This window comes from Cyanistes caeruleus, chromosome 6 (assembly GCF_971803275.1).
Source record: "Cyanistes caeruleus chromosome 6, bCyaCae1.hap1.1, whole genome shotgun sequence".
Lineage (NCBI taxonomy): Eukaryota > Metazoa > Chordata > Aves > Passeriformes > Paridae > Cyanistes > Cyanistes caeruleus.
In genome coordinates, this window is record NC_141706.1 from 23,973,362 (window position 1) to 23,984,248 (window position 10,887).

Sequence of the window (10,887 nt, forward strand, 5' to 3'; positions counted from 1 at the left end):
GGATTCATTTCACTGATTAACGGCACCGGGCCGGGGGTTTTGTTGTTTTGCAGTCATTAGAGGTTAAGAAAGCTGTTTGCTTTACCAGCTGCAGCCTAGAATGCTAATTACAGCACTTGTCCCCGTCACGTGACAGCACATAACGAAGTCTCTTCCTAAAGTTTCCGGCTGTCAAAAGCCTGGACAAAGAGGAGCCCGGGCCCTGTGGCGCCCGCCAGACCCGCGCAGCTCCAAGCCGCAGCCTGTGAGAGGCTCCTGGCCCTGCTCCGGGCTCTGCTCCGGGCTATCCCAGTCGTGCGGCCCGGCCGCGGCTCCAGGGCGGCCCTGCCCACATCCCTGGGCTGGCAAAGGAAAAGCCCCGGCACGCCCCCAGCCCAAGGGCCGGTGGTTTCCGTGCGCTCCGGCTGGAGAGTAACCGGGGCAGTAACCTCGGGATCTGTCCTAACAGGCAGACACACAAGAGCCAGTACCGTCTATTTCACCAGCAAGGACTCTCTAGAAAGAGGGGTCAGTTTCCTCAAGAGGTGGTCCTGTAATGGAGGAGTTTTAAATTTGTGAATGACTTTTTACTAACCCTTCCACAAGTGACAAACACCTGCTATTCCCACAAGAGGGTGCTTAATTCCTCCTGGAAACCCGGGTGTGCCAAAAAGCTCCAATAAACAGAGGCTAACAGCACTTAGGGTATTTAGGCTTGAGTAAATCCGACCTGGACCAAAATGCACCCGTTTTCCACCTCTAGATCAATGCCCCTTCAATTGTGTACTGATAAATGTTGACCCTGAGAGGAACTTGAATGGGCTTAGGCCTAGCAAAACAAACCCGCATCATACAGCACATCCAAAAAATATTTAATAAACTTTTAAACGGCAAAAGAAGCAGCCTACCAGAGCCAGGTAAATATACTGAGAAAGTTTTTATTAGAAGATATATTTCTGCCAAAATAAATAGTTACATTTTCTTCAGCAAAACATTAGAAAATAGAAACAGGAGGGGAAAAAAAAGCATCAACAATTTAATACTGAACTTTTAAAGTGACTGTGAACACTACCTAGTGACATTGCTATGTAAATACATAACTTGTGTATGCTATTGCTGGTCTAGTTGCTGCTCTGACACCAGTAATTTCCACAGGACCTCCACATACGTTGTGTGCTTAAGGGTCTTCTAAAACTCAGTGGCAGCAGTGGAGTCCCAGGACACACAAAGCTCAAAGAGCTGCTTTGGATGCTGTTTTCAAGAACAAGAGAAAATCCCAGAAGTGAGAGGTATTTATTTCAAAGATATATTTCCAAGTCTTCTGTTTGTAACTAGAGTTTCATCCTCCCTGTGAAGGAGAGCTGATGTGGATCCACAGAGTGAGATGGATGCAGTTAGGTGCTGTCCTGGTGGAGCTGCCTGCAGGTTGGAAAAGGAGCAATGTCCCAGCAGCAGGCAAGGGGAAGGAGGGAGAGGAGAGGGGAGTGAGTCCTGCTGCACTCAGAAAGGCAGACACCAGGAGGACAGGAGGCACAGCATGTGTTTGGCACAAACAAGCTGGCTGACATGGCAGCCAGGTGAGCTGGTCCATTCTCTCACCGATTTAAGGAGAAGACAAGATCAAAGCTTGAGAAAACTGTTGGCAAGGCCCTCTGACTTTGGCAGCCCTGCTAGCCACCCCAACCAGCATATGTTTAGTAGAAATGGACCCCCCCTAAAGGAATAAACACACACAGAGTTTCAGCTATTTCTCCCACAACCACTTTGGTGAAAGTGAAAGCTCTTTTCTCTGAGGAAGGAGTGAATTATTTGATAATTTTTATAAATTAAACCACTGGGGAATATAAAAGTACTAGGAACACCCCAGTGCCAGCAGACAGCAGATTCTCTTTTATCCTCTGATCTGAGTATTGCAGGTACACAGCCATCCAAGAAGCCATGAGAAAACAATTCCTAGGTCCTATACATAGTGGTCAGTATTTTCTCCTAGCCCTTGAAAATCAGCTTGCAACAATTAGCAGTAGGGCAGGCAGCAAACCAAACCAATTACACTACACACTAATTGTGGGTTACAGAGCGTGCCATAGGCACGGACTGTTGTACACAAAACAACTCTACAGTGTTGTACAGGTTAGGGGCTGGTTAGATGCATAAGGTCACCATTAGCCTTGTTACAAGCAGCAAATAATAACACAGGAAGGAGAAAAAAAAGTAGATTCCTGAATGCACAGACCCTTTATGTGAAACAGTGGAAATGGCAAGGGTTGGGACTCCTGGAGTGCAGGAATCCAGCAAATGCTGTAAGGACTGTTGGACATGGATACAAGATGAATTTTTGTCCAGGAACAGGAATTTTTGTCTCACTCACCATACACTGGAGAGCAGACAGGCCCCTGCTGGGCTGCCCAGCCACACATTCTGGAGAAGAAGGGACTGACAGCCACAGGTGACCTTGCTCCTACGGACTTGGCAAGTGGGGGCCCAGTGGACAGCAGTGGCTGTCCAGAAGGTAGCTTTGCATGCCATGATGTACACACAGAACAAGGGGCTGAACAGTTCCAGTGAGCACTATCACTATAAAACTTTCAATATCCAATCCAGAGCCAATCACAAGGTTTCCAGATATTTCAAAAAGAGTGGGGCCTCAACTAGACAAGGCAGCACTGCATAACAAAAAGCCACTCACAAGCTGACACAGCCCTTTTTCTACATCAGTGGGAAAGGTGATCTTCCCTAATTCCTTCATTCTTTGCAATCTGTGATGAGCAGCAAGAATTTCAAGCAAATGGGTTAAACTTTTCAAAAGGAAAATGAGGCTACTTTGAGGTATTTTTGACAGATCTGCAGTTCCTTTATCAGAGCTCAAATCTATAAAGCCAACAAGCTATCACACAATAGCCATTGTAAAACTTGGGGAATAAAAACAGGCAGAGTTAATACAGAGTGGTGCTTTCCCAGTATCTATTCACACCCTGCAAATTAGCATAGGAAAACCAGGAATTTCCTTGTGAAGAGTTAGACCTTTATTTTTAAAGCCAGGCTTTGATTTGTGGTTATAGTTTGAAGTGTACAAAAAGTTTCTCATTGAGAAGTTAATATAAGAAATTAAACTACAGATGAGGTGAAACACAGAACAAAACTCGGGCCTTTTACCAGGCACAGCTGTTGGTCTCTTGAAATGCATGAACCAGAATCCCCAGCCCTTGTGGATCCACTGGAAGACAATGGCATCAGTCCAGTCGGCAACACACCAGTCAGTTCTGATGCAAAAGGCAAGGGATAAGGGTGCCAAGCTGCAACTTCTTAGCACACTCTATTGCCAAGAGCATTTTGTTTCATAGTTTAGTGGTTTACATAATCACTCAGTGGTTTTACCAGTCCAGGAAAAAGGGATAAAAAAATACTTGCATAATTTTTCTCCACCCATATATTAACTAAAAAAAAAAAATAATAAATAAAATAAAAAATAAAATAAAATAAAATAAAAAAAGGCAGAGTCAAAAGGGCAGCAGCTTCTAAACACAAGATTTTCCTTATGCAGTTTTGCCTCTCTCAGATGTTTTGCTTCTGGATAAAATGCCTTTATTTCTTGCCACTAAGTATCTAAATATCTAATTATCTAAAATGTTCTTGCCAATTGCTCTGTGTGCACAGGAGATATGCATTTAGGAATCTAAGTAGCTGTGCATGTACCAGTCTCCCAGAAAGGTAGTCCAAAACAGTGGAAGAAAAGAAATCCCATATCAAACTACAAAATTAACACCTTTTCTCAGTTCCAATTTTCATCAATTCATCCTGCCCCCACTAAGTGACAGTAGCTTGTTGCTGGTTCACTTCCACTAGCACCTAGCATTTTTTTTCTGTGGGCTTTAAACAATCACAAGATTGACTTGTTTTGTAACTGAATGTTCTATACTGATTTCAGAATCCTCCCATTTTTCTCTTCCTGTAGTGACTTCCCTGTTCCCTAACTGACTTAATTATGTAAAGCTTAAGACTAAATCTGACTGCATAAGTGCAGGCCTGCTTTGTAAGATACACAGGCCCTTGTGTTATATAGATCTAAGTTACATCCAGTGAGAGCAGTGGGGTGACAATCTAAGTCACAAGTTCATTCTTGCACTGGCATCTCCTGGGCAGAGACCCACTCCACTGCCTCCCAGCTTGGCACAGCCACTGCAGGAAAGTCCTGATGCTTATCAGTCTCCACACAAACACCAAACCCATGCCTAGTGCACAACTGTGCTTGTAGGAAACAGCACCCACCCCATCACCCACATTGCTCAAGAAGATTTACTGCTTTTTCCAGTTATTAGCACAACTTCTGGGTTTATTTTCCCTAAATCTAAGGCGCAAAACAGAGTCTATTAAAAATCACTATGCCATGTATAGGCTACATAATCAGCTTCAGATACCCTGTCCTGCTCCCCAGCAAAGACAGCATATGTTTGCTTTGGCCATTGCACACTCTTGGTGCTAGGAGAGGTAGAAGACGCCTCAAGTAGCAAGACAAGCAGCAGAAAAAGGTACCAGGAGCTGGGTTTGTCAGAGTGTGAAGACCTAAGCTAAAATCCACACAATCCCCACAGGAAGCCATGTTTCACCCTGTGAAGAACAGGGAATTCATACTTCTCACACAAGCCACAGCCAGATCACTGCTGAGCAGGCAGTGCCTCCTTGCTCTGCTACAGACCCACTAGCTCTGGTCTTTTAAGGAGCAAGACAAAAAGGAGCCAGTTCCAAGTGGCTGCACGTGCATCAACAATCTTCACTTCTCATGCTCCCCCTAGCTGCAGACAGGACCTGTGAGCAACAACATGAGACAGGCAAGCTGTGATGCTTATGTAGCTCCAAGCCTAAATCCTTCTCACTCCAAAGCCTCAACAACCAAACTTTCTGACCAAAAGAGAGATAGAAGCCTCAGTTTGGCAGGAGATCCATTCTGTATCACCCACTTGGAATTTGCCTCAATTTTACAGCCCCTTAAGGAGCAAAGCCCAACTGACCCCTGCCAGAGACAGACACTTCCCCAGCACTTGCTGTGACACTCCACCACAAACCTCTGAAAAATAATATTCCCTGCACCATTCTCATCTTCCTACATGTACTTCATATTGCTTCAGCTGCTAAGATGATCCCGAGATAGCCTGGCTGAGCTTTTTTCAGGGCAACCCCACACCAATTCCATTCACAGTCAGGAATAGAACCTCAAATTCAGCATGTTTCCCTGGAAAAAAAATCTGTCAAAATTATTTCTTTAAATAAGCTCAATCACTTAACACTCAGAATTCAAGTCACAGCAGTTCCCTGAGGACCCCAATCAAGAAGGGAGAGACCAAGACAACATGAATTAGGGGAAATACATAAATTTTCTACACTTCTGCAGTTCCAGTGTAGTCTGCTGCAGGACCAGCTCCAGCTTCCAGTGTGGACACAATTGAGGGAGAGAGGAAAGGACATGGTTTCAGCAAAGAAGAAAGTCAAGAGGAGATTTGAAACCCATGAGAAAAATTGGTTTGGCAAGAGGCTACCTCATCTTTCAGTAGCACAAAGATCTAAGGGTTGACAAATGATTTAAGGAGAGGAATCAAGACACATGCTCTGAAAAACCAAAGGAGGTAAAAGCTGTATGAACTTGAGAGCGTCATCTACATCCTGGTTATTTGGCGGTAAAAAGCCAGTGGCAATTCAAAGTGCACTACTTGGGAGAGCCCAGCTGGGTCAGCATCAGCCTGGCCACAGGCAATGGCCACGCCTCACCACAAGTCTAGAGCAAGGAATCAGCCTGTGTGTGTGAACACAAAGGTCCCTTGCTTGGCCCAGTGGGCAACAAATGGCTACAGTCAATTCCACCAGTCTCCATCCCGGGGAAATCCCCTTTGCAGCATATTCAGGAGCACAGGGCAGCCTGCTGCTGAGGGATGAGACTGGTCCCACCCTTTGTCCATTCCCCTTCCCACCCACCCTCATCCCCCGACAGCGGCAGGCTCAGAAGAGTGGCAGGCACTCTTTTGCACAGCCTAGAGGTGGAAGCTTTAACTGAAACCCTTCCCGAGGGAAGAGGGAGGCTTGCATGTCCACGTTGATGCAGAGCAAGCCCAGCATGAGCTGGCGCTGGTACTCCTCCCACTTCATCATGACATCAGAAACCGAGCGGTTGCTTCTCATCCACATGGGCAGCGCTTCACCACAAGGTGGCGGGGGAGAAATTGGCAGCTTCTGGGGCCCTCCGAGCTCGAGGTGGTAGTAAAGCCTGAAATACATGCAAAGACTCAGTACGTGGGAAGATTTGAGCAGGTCACCAGACTAGAGCTGCAGTACCACAGTCTTGTTTTGTACTAAATTGACTACATGACTTTAGTGAGAAGTCTCAGTGTGCCCATTTTTCTCCCTCACATCTCTCAGTTATTCAGACCATGAACTCTTTTGGGTAAGAATCACACCTCTGTACTAGAATCAAATCACAGCTGCAACCCCCTGACTACTACTGTGAGAGTTTCCTATTCTCATCCAGACAGCAGTCTTGCCACAGCCTCAAGCCAGGGGCTATTGCAGGAGTTCAGTCAGAAGCACAGGCACACACACAGGCCCAGACAACTCAAATCTCATTTGGAAACTCTCTTGTGTTCCCTGGCCACCATATTCCCTCCCCAAAAACCAGGCTGAGATATTCAGGTAGAGGAGGTCATTTGAACACAAGTACTTCTTGGAAAGCACTTTCAGGGGGTCCTGGGCCAGAAAATGCCACAAAGACAAACACCTCTGTCTTCTATATGGAGCATGAAATAAGCTGGCATACTGTTTTAATCAGACTTCTAACCTACTGCTACAGTGACAGCTCCATTACAGGGTCTGCCCTATAACAGGGCAAAGGAAGGGAACCATGTGCTGAGTCTATCCAACAGCTGAGGAAGCCAAAAAACAACGAACCAAATTTGCATTTCAGTGCAAGAGGTAAATCCTTCCAGTCAATTTGTGCCTTATTTGCTCTGCTCTAGAGACTAGAGTCTCTAGAATTCAAAGGTGTAAGGGGAAATGAAGGGCTCCTACAGAACACTGCTGTGAAGAAAAGCGGCCATACCTGGCTGAAAGATGGCTGCCCAGTTTCTTCTTGGCTTTCTTCACAAGATAGTTGCAGATTTCTGTCATCTGCTCCCTCATCCATCTTATATCCTCAGGGATATCTGGGAGCCATTCCAGCAACCTGTACAGACACAGGAGACAATCATTAGCTGGGCCATGCAAGGGAATACGATGAAAAGAACACCAGTGACATCTTCAAGTCTCTCTTAAGATTCAAAAATTTATCACCATTTCCTGGGCAAGTTCTAGCACACAGCAATCTTCCTTCAAGCTGGAAGCAGTGGCTGTAACTAAATACATAGGAAGATAGGAAAAGTTTTGGGTTCTTGGTTTTTCTGGTTTTGTAGGGCTTGCTTTGTTTGGTTTTTTTATTCATGTCTGGTAATTGTCAGGAGCAACTTCTCCAGGAAAACACGCAGTGCAGAATTAAGAGAGAATCCCACTCTCTGTCCATTCAAACACTACAGCTACGTCAAATATTTGTCTGCGCTGGGAAGAGCAGCACTGAGGGACCAGCCCAAGGCTTACCTGACAGTGAAGGAAACTGCAGACTCCAGAGGCAGCATGTAGGGGACCATCATGGCTGTGGCCACACGCACAGGCAGCATATTGCTGAGGCCAGTCAAGAAATTTCTTCTTTCAGCACAGGCCTCCATGAGAGCTGAAGGCAGAAGAAAAATATTCACTGGGGTTGAATATCCCCAGTGGGACTTTTTTTTCTCATCATACCTCAGAAGTTACTCAGCCTGAGGCAGCTACCTCCCACTTCTTAGGAAGTCTTGCTCAGGTTAGTAATTCCTGTGCACAGCCAAAACCAGCAGCTTTCACCTTTATCAGACTCTAAAGGTGTGAGCATCAAGACCCCCTCCCCTCCTTACCCTGCAGAGCCCTGTCAAATGAATCAAGCTCTCCCAGTCCAGCCCCCACAGTATGAACTACGACTTTATCTGATACCCCAATACATCTAACCTGCAGGAGGTCTCATTTCAATCCCAGCCATACACAATAACCATACATCCCAGTAATCTTCTGAGGCAGACCAGGCAGCATGGGAAGATTATCTGTGATCTCTCCCTTCGAATCATACCTTGGTTCAGTCTGGGAGGCAAGTGTTCAAAGATGTGCTCTTCAACAACAGCAAGGGCAGTGCTGTCCTCTAGTTGGTCCTCAGCTTCAGTTTCTTCCTCTTTCTTCTCTCCTGGAGGTGCTTCTATGGCAAGGAGAGGACGGGCAGGACTTGGACGGTTCAGGAGACCTGAGAAGAGAAGTTATACTGTAAGGATGACAGAAACCAGCTGCCCTGCCTGGCCTTTAGAGTTTTAGTCCTTGCTTCACCCTAACTCCCCTCAGGCTGAGGTCATGCCCAGCCTCTTTAGCTTACATCTCTTGTAATGCTCACCACAAGCAGATAAAACTTGCAGGCTTAAGTTCATTCTCTCCTTCCTCATCACAAGCTCTCCCCATTTTCCCTTTACGTTCTGCAGGGTGCTGTTTTGTAGAGTTTTGTTGCTATGATCTGCCAGTCACCCATCTTGCAGGCAAGAACTCCCTCCTGCAGTGCAATCCCACTTATCCCGGTCCGCATCACTGTCCATGGACACGAGGTGGCAGCAAGAGCACACCCAGCGCTGCAGGAGAGCAGCGCCCGAGTGTCCGGCAGTGGGGCTCTGAGGGCAGCACCACACAGACCCAGCTGCACATGGGGAGCTGCAGGGCGTCTGCAGGACGTCCAAACGGCACTGCTGCCCAGCAACTGTGTCGGTAACTGCAAAGGTCACCCCTCCACCTCTCCTCCCTGAAGGGCTGAAGTAGACTTATTAATGAGAATTCCATACCCTAGTATCTTAGGCACAGTTCAGCTCTTCCCTTCCTCCTTTCATATGCTACATCAACTACTCTCAAAGCCAAGGCACCAAGCATGGCACAGAACAGGCAAGTCAGTGCACCCTGCAAATAGCCAGTGCCTTACCATTCTTCTTCAGGAAATGCAGTGCATCTCGATAGCCCTGCTTGCACATATCCCGCAGCACCTGTGGGCAGAGGAAGGAAAGCTTCATGTGGAATCTGGCTGAGCAAACACCTACCACAATGCTGGCTTCAGAGGAATTTTCCTGAATCCAGAGCTATCCCAAGAACAAGTCTCATTCCAGCCAGCCTTATTCAGGCTTTGAGCAGGAATGGGAGGTATAGCATCAATACATTTGCTATGGGAATCACAAGACAATTTAGATTGGAAGGGACACCTAGAATCCTATTTAAGCATGGGCATAGAGTTGCAGCTACCTCATTGCCCCATCTGTAGCTGATGCTGCTGTGTGCTGCTTCCAGGCAGTCACTCTTGACAAGCAGCCCAGAATACTTCCCCCTGCAGATGCCAGGAAGGGCCATTGTGTTTGCAGATAAAGCCAGCTAAGACTAGAGAGGGAGTGCGAAAGAACTTGCCCAAGTAATTCAGTGCATGAATACATGCTTATTACGTCCAAGTGTCAGGGCTATCTGGCACTTGCATCTTCTCAGAAGTACACAAAGTTTGCAGTGCCACTTGCTACACTGACACAGTAGAAAGGCCTCATACTTGAAGCTCCATCCTTGCCTTGAAACACTGAAGTGCACATTGGCTCTGATGGCCAATACATCTTTATTTACAGTGAGCCTGATTTCCAGGCAAAGACTACTCTAGAGAGGGCAACATGAGAATACTTTCTAAGCAGCTGCTACTACCTAAATTTCAGATGTTCAAGTAGAAAAAGAAGACAAACCCTTGTGCAGGTGCTCAAGGTTTAGTGAGTCACTGGGTTGATGATGTTAAGATTAAAGACAAAGCACGAGATACAAAACTAAGTGTCCTGAATCTTCTCCTGCTAAAGTGCACACAGTATAGCCAGTGTCCAAGATCTGTGGTCCCCAAGTTCTGGTATGGCCAGGAAACTCACCTGTGGCTCCGGAGGAAACAGGGCCTTTGAGAGGCGGTAGAGGTTGCGAAGGTTGAATTGGATGCTGGTATTGGTGACTCTCAGCTCATGCATGTTTGTGGAACTGTCCCGTGGGCAGATATCGCTCTCTCCCGAGAAAGGAGACACCGTGATTGTGTTCTTCAGCTCATATTGGGGCAAATTGTCAGAAATCCCTCCATCAACATATCTCTGAAATCAAGACAAATGCAGAATCGTCATTCTCACAACAGATCGAGTAGCTTTTTTACTCTGTGTCCATTTTCCTTCCTGTTTGTGCCAACAACTTGGGAAGAGAATGGAATACATCCACCAGCATTGAAGGAGTAAAAACCCGTGATAGCACAGCTGTGATAACACAGAGCTGTGTTGTTTATAACAACCCCTTTTGCTGTGTGCTTTTTCTTCATTGAGTGAGCTGCTCACAAGAGTTGAGTAAGAAAGGCACATTCACTTGTGTGACTGCTGACTTACATCTCCTATGTGGTCTGACTGCTGTCCAATTAAATAATAACACACACCAACAACCACCTGCAGTGCAAATTAGCACTGATCTAAGCTGTCACACTGTGACATTGTGCCATTTTTCACTTGCGTTTTAAACAAATAAGCTCAGATACAAGTCCCCACTGGCAGGTTTGTTACCTATGAATAAAACCAGCTGATTTGTTGCTAGCGGGCTTATCCAGCAGGAATCCCAACACATGCATACACATTGGGAATCAACTTGCTGAGGTCTGATAACAGAGCACAAGGGACTTGGGTTTTCCTCCTAACAGGCACCCTCTTATCAGAGAATGTTCTGTACTTCTGTACCATAAACACATTTGCATTACCCTCGCAGGAAGGGCAACCCCAGCCCTTCTCAAAACAT

The 10,887-nt window shown here is 46.3% G+C and overlaps 2 protein-coding genes across 4 annotated transcripts in view; both read right to left on the bottom strand.

Moving 5' to 3' along the window:
• Positions 1 to 397, bottom strand: part of CRACR2B (calcium release activated channel regulator 2B) — a 46,814-nt gene extending 46,417 nt beyond the window's left edge. Inside the window, exon 1 of one of the 2 annotated variants that reach the window (XR_015288706.1) lies at positions 86 to 339. The gene's annotated coding sequence lies outside the window, so the exon portion shown is untranslated. Of the gene's footprint in view, positions 1 to 85 lie in introns of both variants that reach the window. The other variant, XM_086895693.1, reaches the window with a different exon arrangement.
• A 500-nt stretch (positions 398 to 897) lies between these two features.
• Positions 898 to 10,887, bottom strand: part of PNPLA2 (patatin like domain 2, triacylglycerol lipase) — a 30,735-nt gene continuing 20,745 nt past the window's right edge. For both annotated transcript variants that reach the window (XM_023928898.2, XM_086895700.1), the window contains exons 4-9: positions 9,996 to 10,205; positions 9,032 to 9,092; positions 8,150 to 8,317; positions 7,591 to 7,723; positions 7,061 to 7,183; positions 898 to 6,232 (exon numbers count right to left, since the gene is read on the bottom strand). In XM_023928898.2, the coding sequence (XP_023784666.1) occupies positions 5,968 to 6,232; positions 7,061 to 7,183; positions 7,591 to 7,723; positions 8,150 to 8,317; positions 9,032 to 9,092; positions 9,996 to 10,205 (960 nt within the window). In that variant the 3' untranslated portion in view covers positions 898 to 5,967. The remainder of the gene's footprint in view (positions 6,233 to 7,060; positions 7,184 to 7,590; positions 7,724 to 8,149; positions 8,318 to 9,031; positions 9,093 to 9,995; positions 10,206 to 10,887) is intronic.